This window comes from Capronia coronata (assembly GCF_000585585.1).
Source record: "Capronia coronata CBS 617.96 chromosome Unknown acBCG-supercont1.5, whole genome shotgun sequence".
Taxonomy (NCBI): domain Eukaryota; kingdom Fungi; phylum Ascomycota; class Eurotiomycetes; order Chaetothyriales; family Herpotrichiellaceae; genus Capronia; species Capronia coronata.
The window spans coordinates 269,467-292,879 of NW_006912897.1; the positions used below are offsets into that span (position 1 = coordinate 269,467).

Genomic DNA, 23,413 nt, shown 5'->3' on the forward strand with positions numbered 1-23,413 from the left:
ACATGCATCACCCGGCTGGTACGGTTTTCAAATCATGAATTATATATATGTATATATACATACCTATAGTATGTACCATGTAGGTAGACAAACGTGTGGTTGAACGCCTGGGTGGGACGACAAACTGACAGGATTCAAGCCTGTGTACACTCACTGCACGTACTGTGGTCCGTTGCTCGAACGAGAAGACCTACCTTAGATCAAATAAATTGAATCAATACTCTGTCCTATGTACCACCTGAGGAACACCTATGTTTTAGTAGGGAGGCTCAGAATTGCCCAGGCACCATTTGTGGCCAACCATCGGTAGAAGTTTCATCGCCTTCTAATCATCCATCCGATCGCTTATTACAAAGTACCTTCCTAAAGGGAAAAACTCTTCCATCGCCATCTCTGCTCTCATCAACCTCAACCTCGATCTCGATTCCCTCCTCGACCTCTCATCCCCGCTATCCTCCCTCCAACTGACGACCGCGGCCTGATTTGTCCTTCCAGACCATCATCCCACTATCCCAACAAGTCTCATCCCGATCGTCGCCTGACATACGAGGCTACCACAGTATCTTCCATAGCCACTTCGGAGGCGCAACACAGTCGTTACTTGTTCAACACCCCAACTACCCTTGTCTTCTGAAGCTATTGATCGATCCGCTCAATCATGTCCCGCTCTGGTGGTCAAGAATGAAGAATAGTGACAACACCAACCCCAACCCGGCCTATCTCTTCGTAAACAAGACCCAAAAGTCCAAGTCTCTTTCCAAAAGCGATGGCGCCGTTGCCAAACAGATCAATCGCCACGCACAGCACTTTCGAAGCCGCAAGGTCGACGTCCGAAAGCTCAACTCGGCTCTCTCCGACTCATCCTCGGCTCGTCGGATCGCCCGCGACGGATGGCATCGAATAGAAAGCCTTGAAGAGTAAGTCGTCCCTAGCATTCTCCTCGCCTGACACGGCCTCCCCCATCAGCCTGATTGACCATCCTTCCGCAGCCTTGCCGCCGAGTCATCATCTCCCGCATCAAGCTCCCACATCGACAATACACCCGCGGCTCCGTCGGGCCCAGTCGATGGCCACAATGCTGCGCCGTTCTCGCCGTTCATTGCGAATCTAACTTCCCACATCCGACCATCACCCTCGTCGTCAGCAACGTCCGCATCACGTAGCGTCAGTGGCATCCAGGCTTCTTCCGACTCGCCTGACGGAGACCAGGATCAACTGGAGAATGGAGATGACCTGCAGCTGTCGTCTGTTTATAGGGCTAACTTCACCGCTTACGACTGCGTGGATCCTTTTGGCATCACTCCGATCCAAGTCACCACCAAGATTCACAGCATTCTGCAGTACACCCTCCGGATCTACCCCTACTCGGGTAACAATTACAAACTGGCTCATTTACCCGCACATGTGCGCTCGACCATCTCTCGATTCCCCATTGGCGAGGTGCTTGACCGCAGTGTCTATAAGGAACATCACCTTTACGCCGTCATGGCCGGAATGGTCGCTCGGTTGAAGTATTGCTTTGATGTCTCCATCTTTGGCGACGACGCGGATGAACTTCGAGCTACTGCGTCATATTATATCCGCAAGGAACTGATCCGCGCTTCCCGGACAGGTGATCTCGACAAACAGACCATTTTGGACATTCTGTTCCTGGTGGTCAACGAAGTGCAGTACGGTCGTTATGATGATGCAAGGAAACACCTTCAGATTGTGGGGAAGCTATTCCATCTGCTCAATCACAGAGAGCACCTCGATCGTTGGATTTCTGAGACCGCTGCCCACGTAGACAATCAACTCGCTCTGACTACTGCCACCCACCCAGTCATCAAGAGGAGCTTCGATCCCGGTCCTATGTTGCCCGAGCGGATGGCCACGCTCCGCAGAGAGGCCCTCAGAATGCGCTACACTGGCTCCCCCCAACCGCTTTCTATGGCGTCGCGCGGTCCCAAGGCTTCACTGGGCCTGACCGATACCATTGCCGATCTTGCGGAGACGCTGGATTTGCGCATGGGAACGCAATTCGCTCAAGGCCTCAAAATCGGGCTGTTCCCCGGGAGAATGGGCACCGTCGTTTCCGATCTGGTGGACTGTATCGAAATTGCCAAAGTGGTGTGGCTGTCTCCTCTGGCAGTCTGCTTCGATGCGGAATGGTTATGCAGAAAGGCCCGAGCGGTCCTGCGTGCCTTGGTCTTCATGGCGCCCGAAAATCACGAAGGCGTGTCGGACATTGACACCGGTACTGAATGTTTGAGGATCTGCCTGATGATTTTGATGACGCATGCCTGTACCCTGGTGGGCTTCCAGACAGCCAAAGCCAATTCGAGACGTCTCCAAAAGGCCAAAAAAGCTGCTTTGGCCGTATGGTGTCCTCCTATAGGCTGGACGGAAGACTGTGTACCCTTGGATCCGACAAGGCGCCTGCCAGTCTTTGAGGAAACTCAAGCTGCTCTGGGCTTGTGGGGGGCTCTGATCGGCGTCTGGTCGGCGCAAGGTCTCCCAGAGCAAGAATGGTTCACGGTCCGGGCGGTCAACATGAGTCGATATCTTGGCTACACTACCTACGAGGATCTGCACAACCATATGGCGCAATATCTCTACTCCAGTTCGTTCCAAGAACACAGTCTACGAACGGTGGCACAGCGACTCCAGTTTCCGCCCACCAACCAATACAGCGAGAGAGCGGCCTGAAGCAACGTCAGCAACCCGTCAGATTACTTGATTACTTAATCGTCGACCAGTACCAACATGCGGGGGTTTGTCTTTCGATGATGGAACCGGATGTCAATGTCCGCATAAACACGCGACCACCGTCCTGGCGTGCGCTGTTGCCTCCCATCACGTTGCCGGAATACCCAGCGCCGCTGTAGTCTTCTGAAGCTGTGGCGGGCAAACAGAAAGAATCACGGTGTTCACGCGTGCTTCGGCCAACAGAGCTACTGCCCTACCCAGCCATGTCAGTGAGGCCTCGCGGACCAGCCGCCGACCCTGCACTCCTGCCGTCGAGCCATCCCTCGAACCCTTATGGTCTCAGCCCGGCGATGTTCCAAGCCAACTCGCTGTCCCCCAAAGTCACCGCAACGCATGTGTTCTTCCTCGGCGCCGAGTCATCCGATCCCCACTGCTGCTTGACTCAGTGGTATCCTTCTCCATTCCACGCGCCTCGCCTGCACAGCACAATTGCCAACGAGGAATCGTCTGATTACGTCTTGTTTCCGACGGCGGAGCATTACATGATGTACCAGAAGGCAATCGTCATGTCGGACCACGAGTCAGCTGCGCAGATCCTCAAGCATCCGCACCCAAGCGAAGCCAAACAACTCGGCAGGGAGGTGCGGAATTTCGACGGCGAGAAATGGAAAAAGCATGCCGAACGGGCGGTCGAAGAAGCCAATTGGGCAAAATTCACCCAGTGCGAAGATCTGGGGACCCTGCTGTTGAACACTGGGGACAAAATGCTTGTTGAAGCTAGGTGAGTGAGTGCCTTTCAAATGCTTCCGTATTGGATTGTGCGTGGCATTGTTGGCAATGCTCTCGCTGGTGCCTACAGGCTACAACCTCCCATGTTCTGTATATAACAGAAGTACTATATACATACATTTGCACATTCATACATACTGCAACAAGGGGTGGTTGATTGTCGATGGACACTACACTCTGTTCCTACAGCACATTGTCGGTGCTTGTACTGGCCGTCGAGGCCCGCATATCTCCTACTGAGCGTTCGTTACTCTCTTGCTGGGTTCTATATGGCCTTCACCTCGTGCGCTTGGGTTTCGCTAAGGCGCAAGTGTCGAAATTGGTGATGGACTATTGCTCTGCGGTTGACGATTCAAGTGGCTACCGGTTTGATTCCATCTGCCCATTCTTGTCAAAAAAGCTGGTCGTTGTTGATATATGTGCGGCTGTTCGTTGCTTGCATTTGGGAATCATCTTCGACATCGGGAAACCCCCTCGCTCGTCTGTGGTGGAGGAACCATCTCTCTAACCTACCCATTTTGGGCTGTGTCATTACAGTCCCGAAGACAAGACCTGGGGCATCGGCTTCGATGCTCGCAGCGCCGAAGGCCGAGAAAGTGAATGGGGCGAGAATCGGGTTGGAAAGATCCTGATGCGTGTGCGGGGTCGGTTGAGAGCTGAAAACAGGTAGTCGCCCGTGGTGTGGAACGATGACAAAGAAGACAAGAAGGGGAAAAACAGGTGGGTTGGGTTGGGATGGCGAGGAGAACTACATACAAGAACCAGCAAGTGGGTGATGGTCAGTTTGAGGTGTAAGGTTGTCCTACTTGTATATTCTGTTCCATGTGAGACGTGCTGGAGTAAGCAGCAATAAGGACTCACAGCACGAGGCTCCTGGAACATGCAAGGCTCCTCCAGAACGGTCGTACGGGTGCTCGCGGATTCATCATGAACAGCGGTATCCAACTATAGTGGATCGCAGCTGTGTAATGACCATGACCAGAGGAGACAGATTCGCCAGAGCCAGCAGTGGTATGTCTACTCGTAGCTGAAGGTAAACATGGCTCAACTGCTTGCCCCAAAAGGGGTCTCCAATATCTCGTCTCCGTGACGTCAGATTTATTGATGTGGAACGCGTTCAAGTTGTCGATCAAAGAAACTTGAACGGCTGCGATTGCGTCTGCAATTGTTGGGCCGGAACTTGTTACCATGTCGTGCGACCCAAAGATCTGATGTATTGATCTTGCTACCTAGTACAGAGTAGTTACTTCAGATGATCCGATTACCGAGATTCGTAATACCCTTTCTTCCTTACAGCAATCGTTTCAAGGCTCAAGAGCCTGCTCATCGCATCCAACATGTCATGCTAATACAGGATCAATCATAGATGAGGATGGTGCGTACACTCAAGACCTGCCGCTCTACTCTACTAACTCTGTACAGGCTTCGCTCCTCCGGCAGATTGTGGCAAGTCCACGCATCAAACATCAAGAGTCTAACCTGGACTTATGCTATGTGACAGACTACAGTGAGTTGGGTCTCCAACTAGGGTTCCTACATGTAGCCACCGTGCTAATGTTCCCAGTTGTTGTCACTTCGGGGCCAAGTTCAGTCTGGCCGAAGAAAGCTTATCGAAACCCTCTGGATCAGCTCGTTGGCTTCCTGGACAAGAAACATGGACAGGACTGGGCGATCTTTGAATTCCGGGCCGAAGGCACTGGCTACCCTGACTCCGAGGTATACAACAGAGTCCACCACTTCCCCTGGCCTGACCACCATCCACCACCGTTTGCCATCATACCCAATATCATGGCTGCTATGCGGAATTGGATTCAACGGCTTGATGAAGACACGGGCGATGACTGCGAGCAGAAGAAGAAAAGAGTGGCCGTCATACACTGCAAGGCTGGCAAGGGCAGAAGTGGGACTGTCGTATGCTCATACTTGATCAGCGAGGAAGGCTGGAAAACAGAAGACGCCCTCGAACGCTTCACCGCCCGGCGCATGCGAGCAGGATTTGGACCGGGTGTGAGCATACCCAGTCAGCTGCGTTGGGTCGGATATGTTGATCGCTGGGCGAACGAGATGGGCAAGACATACGTGGAACGACCTGTCGAAATAGTCGAAGTCCATGTTTATGGTCTACGCGACGGAGTCAAGGTGTCGTTGGAGGGATATATCGAGAATGGCCGCCGCATACAGCACTTTCACACCTTCAGCCGGCAAGAGAAGACGGTGGTGGAAGATGGCAACAACTCCCCTCTCACTTCAAATGGCCTCCCTGAGCGCACGCTTAGCTCCAAGGAAGACGATGAAATTCTGAGCAGTCCGGTGCAAGCGACTCCTCAATCCTCCACCTTCAATCTCAATCACCCATCTTCCGGGTCTACACAATCAGTTATCCTCAAACCCTTATCGCCGGTAATCCTCCCCACGAGCGATATCAACCTAGACTTTGAGCGGCGCAACAAGGCTGGCTATGCCGGGTTTACTGTGGTTACCTCTATTGCGCACGTATGGTTCAATGCTTACTTCGAGGGAGGCCACGAAGGTCATGATTCCGGGGTCTTTGCGATTGATTGGGATGCCATGGATGGCATCAAAGGTAGCTCTAGGAAAGGCACCAAGGCCCTGGACCGGGTAAAAGTGGTCTGGAAGTATGCAGCCAAGGAAGGTGATGCTACGCCACTCCACCGGCTGGTTACAGAACCCAGAGAAGGTGAGCCTGTCCCGGAAAGCCAACCCGCGGATTGGCGCGGAGAAGAGGTTGAGGGTGCGCATCTCACTAAAGGGGTTGAGGTCGATCATTCAGGAGGCGCCGCCCTCACTGTAGGAGCAATGATCGACCAAGGGGCAGAGTCCTTGGGCAGGCGACTGGGTCTGCGAAAATCGGATCCTGGCAGTACCGATATGAGTCGTGCATCCAGTCCCGTCGAAGAGGACATGGCTCCTCTACGCAAGAACACCGAGATACGGAAAGCAGAGGAATCCGAGGATGAGGGTGTCAAGGTCTGTGGCCCAGGCGGTGAAGATGAAGTCTCATATGACGAGATATCGTCCAAGCACCGCGCGGACACGACGACTCCAACTCAAGACAAGACACCGAATATTAGGAGTTCTACTCTAGACTAGAAAGTATAGGAGTAGAAGGAGCAGCTTCTTTGCATATAAGAATGTAACGTATACGGTCTGACTGAATATCGAAGAACAATGTCACCAACTCCGCGTTACCCACTGCAGTGCCAGCCACTGATGACGTAAACAGCATTTCGGCCAGCGCAGTGGCCAGAGACGCGTCTAATAATGCGGTTCAGTGAGTGGTGCAGCGTGGCCAGTAGCGATGGTCCACCACTGGCACAGCACTGCATCTTCGTCTAAAAGCTGGGCAGAAGGAGAAACTACCGCCAGCCTGACCGCCTGGTTGTTTGAATCCTCTTCAAACAGGCGAACGATTGCCCTTCCCTTGGGATTTAGCAATTGTGGTCCTGGACCTGATACATCTTATCATGGCTTCACGCGATGGCGATCGACCCTATAAAGTGGTCTATTCCACCCGTACCCGAGATCCAACTTCCAATGATGATCAAGATTTCCGCCAAAGATCCCGCCGCGACTACGGCTATGAGTACGACTATGCGCCAGGCAAATCTTACTCGCGTGGCTCGCGCGACGACAGATCCGATGTCGACGGACGATCTCGGGCCAGCGGGCAAAGCTATTCGGAGCCAGCTTCAATGACATCGGTAGGGAGCACCACCAAAATTAAATATGAGGTGGGTAGGGACCGAAACTCTGATGTCTATGTCAAACGACCCAACGCTCTAGTCATCGAGCGTCCACGTGATACTGGACGTTCGGAGTACGAAGTTCTTCGACCGGAGAGGGGTGAAGACGGGTCCTACGTGGTTGACATTGGAGGTGGACGTGCCCGCGACTACCGCAACCGCGACTTGGACAGTTACGACATTCCCTCACGTCCGCGCTACAATGAGACGCGTTCTGCGGCGCCCAGGGCCCTAAGGGATGATGATGCTGCCACATATGATCTACCTCGATCGGGAGGTCGGGTTCGAACGATCAACCGCTATGACTATCAAGATGTCGAAATTGTGGAGGATGCAGATGATGAGCCGAGATATCGACAAAGTCGGGGACCAGAGGCTCCTGTTGACGATGCAGCCCCTCTCCGGCGCCGGAAAAGTGCACTGCGAGGGAGGAACAATACTCCTCCCGCAGTGTTGGAGCGGAGACGATCTCAGAGTGTGGGCTTCCATCGAGACCAAGTCAGCTCTCACGACGCCAGCGAACAGCGCCACGAACGGCCTGGCGCTGAGGCACGCATCGCGGGCCGATACCTAAGAGATCGTGCGGACAGTGATGATTACACGGATGACTATAGGGACTCGGGCGGGATCCGACCCAGAGGCGACTACAACCCTCAACGCAACGACTTACGATTGAATGAATACGAATATGACAACGACCGAAGAACATACACTGAAGAGACGATGCGACGATACGAATATGAAGATGATCAACGACCGGCCGACCCTGTGAGGCCTCGATATGCCGAACCCACCCGCCGTGCCCAGCGCGAGGTCGATGATCGTGCGGCGTACACTGGGTATGATGTCAAAAGTAGGCGTGAATATTACAGGTAGCGGTAAATGTCAGGCCTTGGATCCTTACGCGTGAATTCACTGTCTACGAGAATGCATCTCTCGGGCTAGTTCCTGCCTTGAAGCAATATCACTACCTGAATTTCGGAATTTTTCACCACGCAAAGATGTAAATCATTCAGAGACTGACTCTTACCCGACCTGGCTCGCCGATCCCGCTCAATATATCCCAACTGCGCGTCGCCGACACCCCCTTTGAGCGCCCATTCCGTTGGCCTGAGTATCTGAACCCTGAGATTCGACTTTACCCTGGGCGCACGACCTGCCTCTCCCAGGGCCCGATCACAGTTCATTGTCCCAGGTCGCTACTAATCGGCAATGAGTTCCTTGGAGCCAACCAATATCTCGGCGCCCGCTTTCTTCTCCTGGAATGAGTCACGTTCCGAGTCAACCTTCCCTGCTTCAACATCTCCAGTTTGTGCTTTTGACGGTGGGTAAACTGCTTCATCAATCTTGGCCGGGCCGACGTCCGAGACATATTTGCAGATGATGTAATACACCAGCCCACTGACGGTGAAGCTATAGAGGCATGAGAAGGTATAAATCTTCCAGGCACCTCCAACATCGAGGTTGTTGTCAATGGACTTTGAAAATCCTGGAAGCAGTGGAGCGACCGCGACGAAAAAAGCAACAAAGGCCCTCCAGTTGACGCCGATCTTCGAATATCGATAGATGCCATGGCCATTGTACAACTCGTGGATGTTGAGCTTCTTGTCGACGATCAGGTAATAGTGGCAGCACATTGTCCCGCACACGGCACCCATGAACATGCTGTATCCCGATAAAAAGGCGAGTAGGCCGCTGGCGTTCTTGATGATCTGCCATGGATTCGAGATCACACAGAAGAGGGAGATGATCCAGGTGGCGCGGAGTATGTTGATGTACTTCGGGCACAATCCAGAAACGTCATTGGAGAATGGATATGTGCCTGCCGCGATTTGGTTGCCGATGGTCGCAAGCATGAAGCTCAATCCCGTGAAGAACTTGGCTGCTCGCGAATCAAATTTGGCTACCACAGCCGGCATGTACCACTCGAACTCGCCCCAAAGATAGCTGTGGGCGGAGGTGACGAATATTGGAGTTAATGCCCCGAGAGTGCCAATGATAGGAAGAGCAAAGAATTGGTTGTATCCCGCCAAGTTGTTCTTACTGAAGCGTGCAAAGTCAGGGAAATTGACTGCCATGGAACTGAAGAGCCCGATGATGACATTGAGCGCCGTCAGAGAAGAGTAGGCCGTGTTCATGTATGACGAGGTCATCTTCGCATGGCCTGTCACCAAAGGGCCGCCACCGTGGGTAACAATGGCTCCCCAAAGGAAAAGGGCCAAAAATGTTGGGGGGACCACGATGCCCTTGACCAAGAAAAGGATGCGAAGCTTCTTGATGGGCATCGACGCAAGGATCGTCTGGAAGAACCAGTAGATGAACTGAGGACGGTTAGCTACTCGATATCTGGCTGTTAGCTGTGGCACTCACAAAAGTAAGCAGCCCAGCAGAGGTGATGTTGGCACTCTCGGGCAGATGGTTCGGGAAGTTGGCAAAACTCGGCCAGATTGCCGTGATACAGTTGCCGAGGAAGTCACCGGCCTGTACACACAAGATGGCAGTCCAGAGCATGCAGACGAAGCTAAGTATTGCCGGTCAGTGTCAACGTGACGAACGGCCCAAAGCACCTGTGCTGTTGCAGCGACCACGACTTACCTTCGAAGGACGATCACTGGATAGCTGCCATACATTCCGAAGATGGATCGGACAAGAACCGGGAAGGGAATGCTATACCGAGCACCCATCTTACCGGTCAAGGTCAAGGCTGCGGAACAGAGTGCAAATCCACAAAAGACTATGGGGATCGTCTCACGCGCGGTGAACCCCAAACTCATGACCGAAGACACAGTGGAGGCCAATGGAGGAGCAAGCATGTCACTTGTCCAGTATGCCTGTTGTGCCTGTCAGGAGGATGGCGCTCGGAGGAGGTGACTTGTTCCAACATACCCAATAGTCCTGTGAGGTCGAGGTGTCAGTCATGAATGGCGCCATAACGAAGAACGGGTCGTCACTTACCAGAGCACCCCAGGTACGGTCTTCTGGTTTGACAGGGTCAAGATCCGGGTTAGACCAACGTGCATCTTGATAGACGCCCTTTTCCATGGACACCTGCCAATGTAGGTGAGGCTCAACCTTGGCCTTGATATGGCTAGGAGAGAGGAGCCTTGGAGAGAAACGTTTTGCGGACAAGTTCACCATATTGCTTTCCTTGGCAGCCTTGAGCACGAGACAGGTTCGAAGAAGTTGAAATTGTGAGATGCCATTTCCCTCACGACCTCAGAGGAGGACGAGGATCTATATACACGGCACTCAGCTCGTGGTGTAGAGTCTCTTCGGCCTCGAAGCTGGAAGATTTCTCAGATAACGAATACATGGTGATGTATCTCGAGAACGCCACAAGGCGACGAGGAGATAGGCACGACGGCGGCCGTGGAGGGCCGTCGACCATGTGGGCGGCGAAGGTGGTCTCGCAAATCTGGGGATCAGTATCCGGGGTATACTAGTGGTTAATCCCCATGGCTCAGCCCGAGATATATCAAGATAGAGCTGCATGAGGTGCAGCGGTGCAGATAAAACCGCCCGCCGGGAACAAAGGAGCCGGCGGCGACGGCCATCACCAAACAGGTGGACTGGCCGTCAGCAGCTTACAATACCGCCGTAGGCACACCAGCTAATCTCCGGATTCAGGACCTTGGGGCCGAAATATTACCAATGAACCGATACGGATCTAGCCTGTTTCGGCACCCTTCAGGGTCCTAGCCTTATCTGCTATCACTGTTTACATATCTATCGAATCTTGCTGTATCAAGGTTGAGCTTTCTTTCCGTAGTCTCACAGCCCCGAGCATATGCTACTAGTATGCGCCTTGATAGACAATACGGGCAGTGAGGTCCCATTCCTTGCAGCCCAAGTGGCCGCTTGAGCGCCGAAAGCCGCAGCCGCGATGATCAAGTACTTTCATCTGGCTTAAAACCCCCGGACTTCTACTACTGTAAGTGTGCACGTCTCAACTTTTTACCTACCTATCCAAACCCGCGAGGATACCGAGTATCTGACGGTGAAGTTGAGACCCGAGAAGACAACTATGGGCGAATCTAAGTATGAGCCGGGCGTGCTCACTGTGGAGGCAAAGCCCTATTCCTTTACCTTCCCAATGAAAACCACTGCGTTACTCGTCATCGATATGCAACGAGACTTTATATGCAGTGGAGGTTTCGGAGAAATCCAAGGAGGTAATCTTAAGGCAGTACAGGATTCAGTTGCCCCAACTAAGGCGCTGCTCAACGCATGTCGCAACGCAGGGCTGCAAATCTTCCATACCAGGGAAGGACAAGTTCCTTCTCTGGCTGACTGTCCTTCGTCCAAACTCATTCGCCAATCAGCCTCACCGGCCAATACCCAGCATCTGAAAGTCATTGGAGACAAGGGCGAAATGGGCCGCCTCTTGGTTCGTGGAGAGTTTGGGCATGATATTGTTGATGAGCTGCAGCCACTGGCATCGGAAGTGGTCATCGACAAGCCTGGAAAAGGATCGTTCTGGAACACACCAATCCTTCATAGACTGAAGGCCCAAGGGATCACTCATCTCCTGGTCGCCGGCGTCACAACCGAGTGTTGCTTCACCACTACCATCAGAGAGGCCAACGACCGAGGGTTCGAGTGCTGTGGCATTCTGCAGTGCACGGCGGGTTATAACGCCGCGCTCGCCACAGCCTCGCTGGGCATGATCTATTGGTCACAGGGCTTGTTCGGATTTGTCGCAGAGCTCCAGCCTGTTCTCGACGCGCTTTCTCCCTGGCAGAAATTGAGCAATGATACCAGCACACCGCCTCAAACGCCCCCAGTGTGGGATGGCAATCTTGGAATTGCTGACCTGCAGACGTCTTACAAGAATGGCTTGTCTCCAGCAGAGCTAGCTAACGTCTTGTATGATCGAATTGAGAAATATGACCTCGTCAATCCGGCTGTGTGGATAAAGCGGCAGTCACGCGACGATGTTCTGGCCTCAGCCCGGCGTCTGATGGAACTCTACCCTGATCGAAACTCCTTGCCGCCGTTGTTCGGCGTCCCGTTCACGGTCAAGGATTCGATTGACGTCCAAGGGATTGAGACCACGACAGCATGTCCACCCTTGGCATTCATGGCCACCAAATCCGCGGCATGCTACCAAAAAGTCATTGGCCAGGGGGGACTGTATCTGGGTAAGGTCAACCTGGACCAGTTGGCAACGGGCCTGAGCGGGTGCAGGAGCCCCTATGGAATTACCCATTCAGTTTTCAGTGATACACACATATCTGGGGGCAGCAGCAGCGGGAGTTGTGTCAGCGTTGGGGCCGACTTGGTAGGTCAATCATGCAGTTTCGTCCTGCACTCATGTGTCCATGCTGACCATCATGATCTAGGCGACATTTTCTCTCGCGACAGACACTGCTGGCTCTGGACGGGTGCCTGCTGGATTCAACGGGGTGGTTGGGTTCAAACCGACTCGAGGCTTGGTGTCGTTTGCCGGTGTCACCCCAGCTTGTTTGTCGTTGGATTGCATTGCCTTGATCGCCCGGACCGTAGAAGATGCGCGCACGCTGTGGCAGGTTTGCGAAGGATACGACGAAAACGACCGATACTCTCGAGACACCTTCCCCGCTGAAAGACATGTCAACGCGCTGGGCAGTCAGCGTGACACGTTTCAGTTTGGCATCCCACCACCGGAGGTTCTCGAGATCTGTTCGCCCACCTACCGCAAGTTATTCACAGAAGCCGTACAACGCTTGCAGAGCATGGGTGGACGTCTGGTGCCCGTTGACTGGACTCCGTTCCAGGCAGCAGGGGATTTGTTATACGGAGGCACCTTCGTCTCCGAGAGACTTGCCAGTCTGCCTGAAGACTTCTTAGAGAAGAACAGAACACGCCTGCACCCGGTTATCGTGGAGCTGTTTGACCAAGTTGTCGCACGACAAAGCACGGCGGTCCAATTGTTCCGCGAGCTACAAACCAAAGCTCGGTGCACACAACAAGCCACAGCGCAGTTCGCATCCGCAGACAAGCTAGGAATCGACGTCTTGGTGGTGCCAACCACACCAGAACATCCTACCATCGAAGCCATGCTGGGCGATCCCATCAAACTGAATGCGAAGATGGGCACCTTTACTCATTTTGGCAATGTGTTGGATCTCTGTGCAGTGGCTTCACCGGCGGGGTCGTACCTCGAGAGCGAGGCTGGACCGCAGCTCCCGTTCGGCATCACTTTCTTGGGCAGCCGATGCACCGACAGTGAGGTGCTACGTATAGCTGGTCGGTTCCAAGAGATGATGACGCGGGAGGCTTCTTGAAGTCAGGACCACACTGACCTCAGGCCTGATAGGGGTAGGGAACCCGGGAGATTCCTAGACTACCACCATCACCAAACATTGGCCCTATCTACGGTATATCATTCTTGTACCGACGTAGCATTGTATATCTTGTTGTAGGGGTTCGATATTTATCATTATGTTATTTCAGTAGTGGTGATAACCTTCGGATCAGGCACGACGGAGTTGTGATAAAGCTCAGCTGCTTTCACTTGTCACTGCCGCCCATCCCACCCACACGTGACCTGATATAGAGGTTCGGCTGGCCAATGGATCGCTGGCAGCTTATCTCGTCGACAGCACTCGATCGCAAATTCTTACTCAATCAATTGCTGCCTCATTCGCTATACATGCTCGCTACGACCCAGTCTGCCAGTCGACGCTGGGTTCCGCCATGCACGTCCCCGGCCCAATGCCAGATCCGCCGATAGTGGTAGTGAGTGTATCTGCCCCTGGGAGTAGTCTCCCGACAACGGGATTGGCATGTCCCATCTATGGTACAATCCCCACTGCATCCTCACTTGAAGAAATCCGACACTTCACTACTACGTAGCATGTACCGACCGCATGACTGGAGTCTATCCCGAACCCTGGTTGCATCGGACATATCGATCAAAAGGGACCAACATACCGTGGACGTCAGGAGTCCTGCGCCTACGCCGACGCCTACTCGTATTCATTTATGTGCCCTTGATAGTGGACACCCAGCAGAAGCAACCCCGGCCAGACCTTCAAGCCAGCAGATATCAATCCAAACAGTAATGCTTCTGACTGGGATTGCCCAAGGTCGCCAATAATAAAAGACCCTGATTATCATCAGGCCCGGTTGTCTCCATCAAGAATCATGCTATCAACCATGCCACACCCTTTCCAACAGCTCCAGCAGCTCCAACACCCGCCCGATCAGTTTCATGCCGACTCTGGCGGTAGCAGTGGGAGTCTGTCCAGTATGAGCTCGCCCGCCATGGCCTCCCGCGCTGGCGATAACACAGCCAACATCCGACCGGATCGGCCGTGTGACGGCTGTCGCCGTCGCAAGAGTCGCTGCGTCATCAATGCCGACGCCGTCTCCTGTGTGATGTGCCAGTTCCACCGGCAGGCCTGTACTTTCATCGAAGAAGCGGCGCCGAGGAGACGCAAACAGACGAACCCTGTTGCAGTATCCCCCGATACCACCACCGCTACTTCGGGAGCTTCCCTAGCTCGACACAGACGAACGTGAGGCTATTCCACCCCTCCCCCCTAAGGGCCAACCCACTCCTCTTCAAGCCAGGCTTGACTCCAGTTCATATCTGCATGTTTGTCCCCTATCATGAAGCTAAGTAGATAACAGAGACCTGGATGGCAATGGTCATGCCCCACGACGGCAATCTGGTGAATCCATTCCAACCGGCCCCGTCATCGACGATTATGCCAAATTGCAGGGAGAGTCGTTGTTGAAGAAAACCCTTGGGTATGTTGTGAACCGTCGCCAGTTCTGCCTTCAATGCCTTTCCTAACCTCCCCGCCGCGGCTGACCTCCATGGCTAGCCTGCAAACCCACCGCTATGCAAAGTACATTGGTCCGACCGATGAGCATGACTTTGCACTTCTGGATTTGAGACTGTACGACGATATCAAGGGCGAGTCTCCTGCCGACCAGGGATCCTTTCGCAAAGTCGGCCCCAACGAGTTTTTCCATCAGTATGCCGATGCGGACTCTCCCAATCACTTCCGAGAGATTGAAGAGCTTGACAACATCGAGCGCATCGTTGCACCTCATGGTGAAGCTCTGATCAAGCTCTATTTCCGCATCGTCCATCCCAGCTTTCCCATACTCCACAAGAAGGTGTTTCTGGAGAAGTACGGGCGGACATATCGGGAGTTTTCACCCCCCTTACTCGCCGCCGTCTACATCCTTGCCTTGAACTGGTGGTCCTACAGTGCCGAACTGGCCAAGTCGCTCAAACCTGACGTCGCCCACCTGGAAGACATCGCTTACCGGACGTTACAAGATGTATCGCACCGGGCCAAATTGTCAACGGTGCAAGCGGGGCTGCTACTCCTTCAGCGACCGGGCAGTAATCAGGCGTGGCAGTTAACGTCCCAACTGGTCGCCATCGGGCAAGACCTGGGCCTTCATCTGGACTGTTCGAATTGGCGAATACCTTTGTGGGAACGGGGTCTCCGGAAGCGGTTGGCGTGGGCGCTTTACATGCAGGACACCTGGTCTGCCTTGATCTACGGACGGCCGCCACACATTTCCTCGACGAATTGGGCAGTACAGCCTGTGACTGGCAGTGATTTCCCGGAGAGTGCGGCAGATGAAGACGAGGAGGACGGCAGCACGGAAGTGGAAAAGGGTCGCACACTGTTCAGTGCCATGATCACCCTGACCAAGATGCTTACCGAAGTCCTCGAAGGGCTATACTCGTCCAAGGCGGAAATGGAGGTGAAGAACGCCTACGACACCACCAAAGCCATCCTCGAAAGAGCCAAACCCATCCAACTCAAGCTTCGATCGTGGTATGCTGATATGCCCGAAGTCCTCCGGATGGATGCGACCAAAGTGGGCAAGTTGAGCTCGGTCGGCTATCTACATCTTGCGTACTTTGCCACGGAAATCACCCTACATCGGCGAGTGATTCGGTCTTTATCGCACAGCACCGACCCATACTTGGTCCAGATCTGTCGGTCAGCAGCCAAGGCCAGGCTCATCAGCGCCATGGACTTTTTCAACCGGCTGAAGCCCGAGCATCTTCAGTCCTTCTGGTATTTCGCGTCCAAGTTCAACTTTGCGCTCATTGGCACATTTGCCGGCCTCTGCTTTGTCACCTCGGTCAGCCAGGAAGAAGCCGAATTCTACCGCCGACGACTACAAGAGTACCGCTGGACGTTGCGGGTGTCCAACAAGAGTGCCGAGTTTCTAGAGATTGCCAGTGGCATCCTGGAATCAGCCGTGGGCGCACTGTTGAAAGCGGCCGACAGTATCGACAGTCGACGCCTTGCATTTCCCATGCTTCAACAACAGGCGGTAGAAGAGGATGCTACGATGGACGCCTTCTATCAGGGCACCCACGAGGAGTACTACGACACACCCATGGAACCTTGAGAGAGCGCACAACTGTCCTGGGAAGCAATCCCGCGCATCAACCGCATTACGCATCCGACGTAACGCTACTGGAAAGCTGTTACTAAGGATAACTCGCATTCCATAAACGGACTGCATATCCGAGGCTGAGAAGGCCGAACCGGCAGCAGATCAGATCCACATGGCTTGAAGGACGTGGCCGCCCTGATTGCAAGTTGGAAATACGAAATGTCACACGATACAGCACCATCTGAGCGGCCATGTCCGATTTCCGGTCCGAGAGACTTCTCACTGAACGTATCTCGCCGCCTGAACATGGCATGTCGGATACAAAGCAACCCCAAGTCATCGCATGTCTGGACGCACTACGGATTGCTCCGTCCATCACCGACCTAGCTCAATCAGTTGATGGAGTTTGAGGGTCGTTGACTCGTGCCTCCACGGTCCTTCATCACTATGACACCGGTTGATCGTCCGTATGACTGACCGCATTCTAGCATACATCTGCAAGTCACTGGATCTTCTTGTCGCACTCGCCATGTTGACTGAGCAGGTTAATGGAGCTTTTCTTGACGATTTATCCTGTCGCAGTCCTCAGGAGAGATGGAGGCCGACAGTCCTACCAGTAGGAGTGCTCCTGTCGTCGCCATGAGCCCATGTTTGGCTGGACCAGTGGCTATCTCACAGGTGTTCCCATCATTGGCTATCATCTCCAGCGTCTGGAATTGGTGACGCCGATCGAAGCAAGACAGTCGCCCAATCTGGCGGGGTCGATAGGTCCTCGGAGGCGAGCGACCTTCTCCCCCGGCCGCCGTCCTCCTGCAGCTACGACGTCTGTTTCGGTCGCAAGGCTGAAGATGGGCACAGGAGTGAACGAGAGGGTATGAGAGCGATCATGAATCAATGAATATGTGACCGGGCCTTGGAAAAAGTCGGGGATTCATTCTGGCATGGAGTTGGATTTGAAACGTCTGGGCTATTATTGGACTGTATGGCCGGCGAGGAGGACAGTATTGCTGAACGCCTGGTTGATGAAAGATCATCACAATCGAATCTGCTCTGCCAATCCCCCCTCCAGCCATCTGGCCTGTCTATCTAAGCCTTTTGATCCACCACATTCATTCCATCTACTTGCGCTTGCGTGTGTTCTTATCTGCTATATCCCTCCAAATCACCTCGTCTTTTTTTATATTGTTCGTGTAGGTGTAGCATGCACTGGGCCGAAGCCGTAACTCAGTGTTGCGTTCCCAACGCGTCCGAAGCAAGTCAGTCCTGTCAGCCCACACACGACCCTGGCGACTCGACCAGCTGACAGGCGGCTATACATTGGCTTGACATCCCGACTGAAGACATGCACATCTCCACCAGGGTCGGCCCCGGACTCCTCGGGCGCCGTGAAGCTGCAATGCAGAAGCCATGCCAACGTTCATGCCAATGCCAACTTCCCCCGCAGTCTCTGTGTTGCATTGGCTTCGGTCTCCAAAGAGAGCTCGCCTACTAGTCCCCCGGCATGCATGATCACGTATCCAGAAATGCTCAAAGATTCTTTTTTAGATCGGTGTTGGTGCAGCCTGACTTAAGTTCTCCCCCTTTCTGCTTTCTGGATAATGGGTGGCATCTGCTCGTAATGTGGCTTTAAATGTACAGGAATACGAACACGCAGCATTCCTCCCTAGATCAGGTAGTCACACGACACTACTACCCGGCTTGAAACTGTATTCAGTCCTTATTCTTGTCTGTCTAAAGGAGGTAATGTAGCCAGGATTGATTCAGTAAGTCATTACACCCTCGGCCTTAGTGCTGGTGTTGTTTGTTATGGCTTTTGACGCACAGCCATTTGCCCAGGAAGTACAGTCCTAGGATGTGGATGCATGACCTGTCTGTGTAACCATAAATATCCCTTATGCTTTGGCGGAATCAAGGCATTGTCTGTGAATCTGCACAAGTCGTTGTGATATCCTATGATATTAATAATGTGTTGAATGAGAAGAGGCTGTCTATTAACTAGATATTCTGCATAACGGGGATAATGTCCATGCTGGTTAGTAATAATGAGTTGGACCATATGAACATAAGCCAGTCGTCACGATGCACGGAGGGTGGGGCGCACGGCACATAACGCACCACAGCCTCGGGACGCTGGAGTCAACGTGAAGTATATAATACGAGGAGGACGATGCTGAGACAACTGACTGACTGATTAACCTGAGAACCGACCGCTAAGGATCTATCAATCACTCACTGGTCGTTGCGAAACTCATCGGTGTCGGATTAGCAAGACCACATTTGACAAGCCTCGAAGCCAGTCAAGCCTGCTCGAACCCCGATCGAATCACGCTTGTTGTTCGTGCACATTCTCACCATGGCAATCGAGATCCAAGGCACGGCCGACGCCGCGTTTGAGGGTCTGCGCACGTTGATGCAGGAGCAGGTCGCCTCGGGAGAGGAACTCGGCGCTTCCATCGTCATCAACGTCGCCGGCAAGAACGTCGTCGACCTGTGGGGCGGATATGCGGATGAAGGACGCACGCAGCCATGGACCAAGGACACCATCACCCACATCTGGTCGTCGACCAAGACAGTGGCCGCTCTGGCAACCCTGATCCTCGTCGACCGCGGTCTGTTGGACCTCGAGGCCCCCGTATCCAAATATTGGCCCGAATTTGGGGCCGAGGGCAAAAAGGACGTCGTGTTGGTCAAACATGTGCTGTCACACACCTCGGGCGTGTCCGGGTGGGAGAAGCCGATGACGATCCAGGACCTCTACGACTGGGACAAGGCGACGTCGCGCCTGGCAGCCCAAAAGCCCTGGTGGACGCCGGGGTCCGGGTCGGGGTACCACTCGCTCAACTACGGCCATTTGCTGGGGGAGCTGGTGCGGCGAGTCACCGGCAAGTCGCTCAGGGACTTTGTGCGCGAGGAAATGGCCGGCCCGCTCGGGGCGGATTTGCAGATCGGTGCCGCCGAGAAGGACTGGCCGCGCATCTCGCCCGTCGTGCCTCCGCCCCCATCGGGCTTCGACCTCAGCAAGATGGATCCCGAGTCGATCATGGCCAAGACCTTTGGTACTCCGCTCGTCGATGCCGCCTACTCTTGGACCCCGGAATGGCGCCGTGCCGAGATCCCCGCGGTCAATGGCCACTCCCACGCGCGCGGCCTGGCTCGCATTCTCTCGTCGATCACACTGGGAGGGTCGGTTGACGGGGTCAAGCTCTTGTCGCCGGAGACCATTGAACGCATCTTTGAGGTCCAGGCCGACGGCGTAGATCATGTGCTGAGCATCCCCATGCGCTATGGTATCGGCTTCGGCCTGGCCGGTGGTGCTTCAGCACAGTCTGTGGGCTGGCTGCCTTCGGGGAAGGTCTGTTTCTGGGGCGGCTGGGGCGGCAGTCTCATCGTCATGGACCTCGATCGCCAAATCACCTTCTCGTATGTCATGAACAAGATGGGCATGGGCATCCTCGGCTCCACGAGGACGGAGGCATATATCAAGGTCGCCTACAAGGCGCTGGGCGTGGAAGGGTATTGAATGGCCCTTATGCGGTTAATGAAGGGCGCGGGCGAAAGATATCAGGGAAGAATGGCACGATATGGTGCATTGTCGACGCATCCAGAGCAGCAGCATGGCCCACAGTGTGGTGGTGGTCATCGTCAAGAAATATGATGATAAGAGGAGGACTCAGTCGGTCAGACAACCATGAATGGGCTTGTGCCGCTTGAACAGGTGAAGCCCACAACCTTCGATCAATGCGAACGTGGTGCAGACAGAACGATATCATAATACCAACCTACTACCCTGCCAGATAACATCGTAGTGACAAGTTTCCGCTTTCACAACAGCGCAAAGACACCGCGATGACAAATGGGTAATAAACTGCCAACTGCCGACCATCGGATCAGACCAATGGCATAAAGCTTTGTGTCTGACCCAAAGTTAAATAATGTTCTGGAGGGAGATTTCTGCTGGCGACTAGTGTTTTTGTCAAGGCGCCGTCAGACAAGACCAGTTTTGAATCAGGGTCACGATGGCATCAACATGCATTGTGACGATGGATGGACAAAAGACAGGCCGGATCCTGCGATGAAATCATCAAGTCCATGAGCAGCGATAGCACGCAGCCAGGGATCATGCACCACCAACACATGAGTTGCCAGTCATAAATAAACATGTGCGTCGTCGCATCCCAGCACCCTCTCGAGCCATCCTCCTCCCTCATCCGACGATTGAAGTGTGCAGAAGGAGAATGGTGCTGGAGCCCCGGCTGACCGAGGAGGCTGGCCAACATGGACAGGAGGGGGACCAGCTCGATGTCAATACCACTCCTGACCAAGATGCGGTAGGCGGAAACCCCATTCAGCCTCTCGACACAGACAAAGAGGCAGGAGCGCCTGGCGATGATGCATCGCTGGAGCGCACCCGGTCCATTGCCTCGACGCTTTCACTTCCTCGAGAGATCCTCTTCGTGGGCATCATCTGTCTGGCGCAGTTCACCACGCAGGTCGGTCTCGGACAGACGCTGTTCATCCTGCCCGTCATAGGCCGCAGCTTCCACATCACCGACCCAAGCCAACTGAGTTGGTTGATCGCCGGCTACAGCTTGACCGTCGGCACTTTCATCGTCATCAGCGGGCGGCTGGGCGACATCTTTGGATACAAGCGAATGCTCATGGTTGGCTTCAGTTGGTATGCCATCTGGTCCATGGTCGCCGGGTTGAGTGTGTACTCGAATCATGTCCTGTTCGTCTTTGCCCGCGTCTTGCAAGGGATTGGACCGGCCATCACGCTCCCCAACGGCGTCGCTCTGCTGGGGTCAACCTACCCTCCAGGGCCGAGGAAGGACATGGTATTTGCACTCTTCGGTGCTTGTGCGCCAGGTACGTTGCTCGCAAGTTCCAGTGATGATGGCCTGGAACGTTGGACAAGCACATTGACATGCCAACCCTTCCAGGTGGTTCAATCGTCGGCGGTGCCTTTGCGGGCGTATTCGCCCTGACCTGGTGGCCATGGGCGTTCTTCAGTCTGGCCATCACTCTCGTAGTTATTGTGGTCCTTGCGAGTCTTATCATTCCTGATCCTCCCAAGAAACCAGAGTACAAGGCTCACTCCATGCGAGACAAGCTCGAGCTGCTTGATCTGCCCGGGGCCGTTGTTGGCATCACAGCTCTCGTCCTCTTCAACTTTGCGTGGAACCAGGCCCCGATCGTGGGCTGGCAAAAGGCTTACGTCTATGTGACCATGATATTGGGCCTTTTGTTGATGCCGTTATTCTTCTACATTGAGTTTCGAGTCTCGCCATCTCCACTGGTCCCCTTCGAAGCCCTCACTGTCGAGGTCGGGTTTGTGCTTGCATGTATCGTATGCGGGTGGTCATCATTTGGTAAGTTTTCACTCTTCAGCCGCGGCTCCTCGGCTGAGGCGAACCTGTGTAGGCATCTGGGTCTTCTATCTGGTCAGTTTTCTAGAACATCTACGCGGAGCATCTCCGCTGCTCGCCGTCGCCTACATGAGCCCTGTGGCCGTCTCAGGCGCTCTCGCCTCGGTGTGCACCGGTCTCATCCTCTCCAGGATGCGCGCTGCCTGGGTCATGGTGATAGCTCTGGCGGCCTTCACGGTCGGACAGATCCTGGTTGCCACAGTGCCCGTGGATCAGACTTACTGGGCTCAGACCTTCGTCTGTACGATCATAATCCCTTGGTGAGTACACTGATCCTTTGGAGGGCTTCCAACACGGTCAAAGACACTCTGATCTAACCCTTCTCCCACAGGGGTATGGACATGTCCTTCCCAGCAGCAACCCTGATTCTATCCAATTCGGTAAGCAAAGAACATCAAGGCATTGCGGCAAGTCTGGTCAACACCATTGTCAACTACAGCATCTCCTTGGGCTTGGGATTTGCTGGCACAGTTGAGGTGCACGTTAACAACGGCGGCCGAACACCGCAAGATATTCTGCATGGTTATCGTGGAGCATGGTACCTAGGGACGGGCCTCGCTGGTCTTGGAATGGTCATAAGCGCCGTTTTCCTTGCGAGAGCATACTGGAAGGATCGCAATGGTGTTCGTTCAGGATAGAATCCATTCAGCAGGAGCTGCTCCTATACTCTGGCTCGGATCGCAGCAAATGCTTCCACATGCTCCGCTTCACAGGGCGCTCCCGTTGCGTCTCTCGACACATGACAAAGACCATCAAGTCGTCTCCTGCAAGCTCCAACAGCAATGCCCACACAGCCGTGACCGTCTTCTCTCTCTTACCCTGATAGGACACAACCAAGCTACACGCTACACGAGTGGAACAATCTGTCCTGAAAGTCCGCCTACTGCCCTTCGATGATTGGCATTGTCCTGATTGTCTTTCCAGAAATCAGATGTCCCATGTGCAGCCACGCAACGACAATGTCTTCTTGTCCTAATGTTTCACCTATCGATCTACCACCTTCTAATAATGATAGTGTGTATAGTCTGAGTTCTCTGTCCAAAGAAGATCACTTCTAGTGACAAAGTCCTGCTTGTTCAAGTGTCTCATTCCACCACCTCAACTCAACAAACATGCCATTGTTCCAATGTCTCACATCACTGCCTCGCACTCTTCACAGTCCCTGGATCTGTCGTCCATATCTATCTTATCCTACTCGCAATTATGCATTGGTTCTTCACACAACATCAACCACCCCCAGTCTCGCTTGCTTACAACTGCTCTGACTTGGACCTCAACATCAATCACAATAGCAATCTCGACTTGCTTTCCCCTACAAATCGAAACACGCGCACACACACAGAGAAAGAGACGGTGAGAGAGAACTGGCAATCAATTGATCCA

General features: G+C 53.8%; 9 protein-coding genes across 9 annotated transcripts; 8 read left to right on the top strand and 1 right to left on the bottom strand.

The window, feature by feature from the left end:
* Positions 1-681: 681 nt before the first annotated feature.
* A1O1_05787 (uncharacterized protein) lies at positions 682-2,688 on the top strand (the record flags this gene model as incomplete). Its single annotated transcript, XM_007726671.1, has 2 exons — positions 682-917; positions 990-2,688. The coding sequence occupies 2 exons, from the start codon at positions 682-684 to the stop codon at positions 2,686-2,688; spliced, it is 1,935 nt and encodes a 644-aa protein (XP_007724861.1).
* Positions 2,689-2,951: 263 nt separating this feature from the next.
* A1O1_05788 (uncharacterized protein) lies at positions 2,952-3,473 on the top strand (the record flags this gene model as incomplete). Its single annotated transcript, XM_007726672.1, has 1 exon — positions 2,952-3,473. One exon carries the CDS (start codon positions 2,952-2,954, stop codon positions 3,471-3,473), a length of 522 nt encoding a protein of 173 aa, XP_007724862.1.
* A 978-nt stretch (positions 3,474-4,451) lies between these two features.
* Positions 4,452-6,588, top strand: A1O1_05789 (protein-tyrosine phosphatase; the record flags this gene model as incomplete). The annotated part of the gene is made up of 3 exons (XM_007726673.1): positions 4,452-4,488; positions 4,844-4,984; positions 5,042-6,588. The coding sequence occupies 3 exons, from the start codon at positions 4,452-4,454 to the stop codon at positions 6,586-6,588; spliced, it is 1,725 nt and encodes a 574-aa protein (XP_007724863.1).
* A 374-nt stretch (positions 6,589-6,962) lies between these two features.
* A1O1_05790 (uncharacterized protein) lies at positions 6,963-8,117 on the top strand (the record flags this gene model as incomplete). The annotated part of the gene is made up of 1 exon (XM_007726674.1): positions 6,963-8,117. One exon carries the CDS (start codon positions 6,963-6,965, stop codon positions 8,115-8,117), a length of 1,155 nt encoding a protein of 384 aa, XP_007724864.1.
* Positions 8,118-8,443: 326 nt separating this feature from the next.
* A1O1_05791 (uncharacterized protein) lies at positions 8,444-10,283 on the bottom strand (the record flags this gene model as incomplete). Its single annotated transcript, XM_007726675.1, has 5 exons — positions 8,444-9,562; positions 9,612-9,762; positions 9,837-10,072; positions 10,128-10,136; positions 10,197-10,283. The coding sequence occupies 5 exons, from the start codon at positions 10,281-10,283 to the stop codon at positions 8,444-8,446; spliced, it is 1,602 nt and encodes a 533-aa protein (XP_007724865.1).
* Positions 10,284-11,265: 982 nt separating this feature from the next.
* A1O1_05792 (uncharacterized protein) lies at positions 11,266-13,507 on the top strand (the record flags this gene model as incomplete). Its single annotated transcript, XM_007726676.1, has 2 exons — positions 11,266-12,522; positions 12,584-13,507. 2 exons carry the CDS (start codon positions 11,266-11,268, stop codon positions 13,505-13,507), a joined length of 2,181 nt encoding a protein of 726 aa, XP_007724866.1.
* Positions 13,508-14,381: 874 nt separating this feature from the next.
* On the top strand, positions 14,382-16,616 carry A1O1_05793 (uncharacterized protein; the record flags this gene model as incomplete). Its single annotated transcript, XM_007726677.1, has 3 exons — positions 14,382-14,743; positions 14,859-14,978; positions 15,056-16,616. The coding sequence occupies 3 exons, from the start codon at positions 14,382-14,384 to the stop codon at positions 16,614-16,616; spliced, it is 2,043 nt and encodes a 680-aa protein (XP_007724867.1).
* Positions 16,617-18,957: 2,341 nt separating this feature from the next.
* On the top strand, positions 18,958-20,124 carry A1O1_05794 (beta-lactamase; the record flags this gene model as incomplete). Its single annotated transcript, XM_007726678.1, has 1 exon — positions 18,958-20,124. One exon carries the CDS (start codon positions 18,958-18,960, stop codon positions 20,122-20,124), a length of 1,167 nt encoding a protein of 388 aa, XP_007724868.1.
* Positions 20,125-20,839: 715 nt separating this feature from the next.
* Positions 20,840-22,668, top strand: A1O1_05795 (uncharacterized protein; the record flags this gene model as incomplete). Its single annotated transcript, XM_007726679.1, has 4 exons — positions 20,840-21,470; positions 21,545-21,973; positions 22,026-22,290; positions 22,362-22,668. 4 exons carry the CDS (start codon positions 20,840-20,842, stop codon positions 22,666-22,668), a joined length of 1,632 nt encoding a protein of 543 aa, XP_007724869.1.
* Positions 22,669-23,413: the final 745 nt, after the last annotated feature.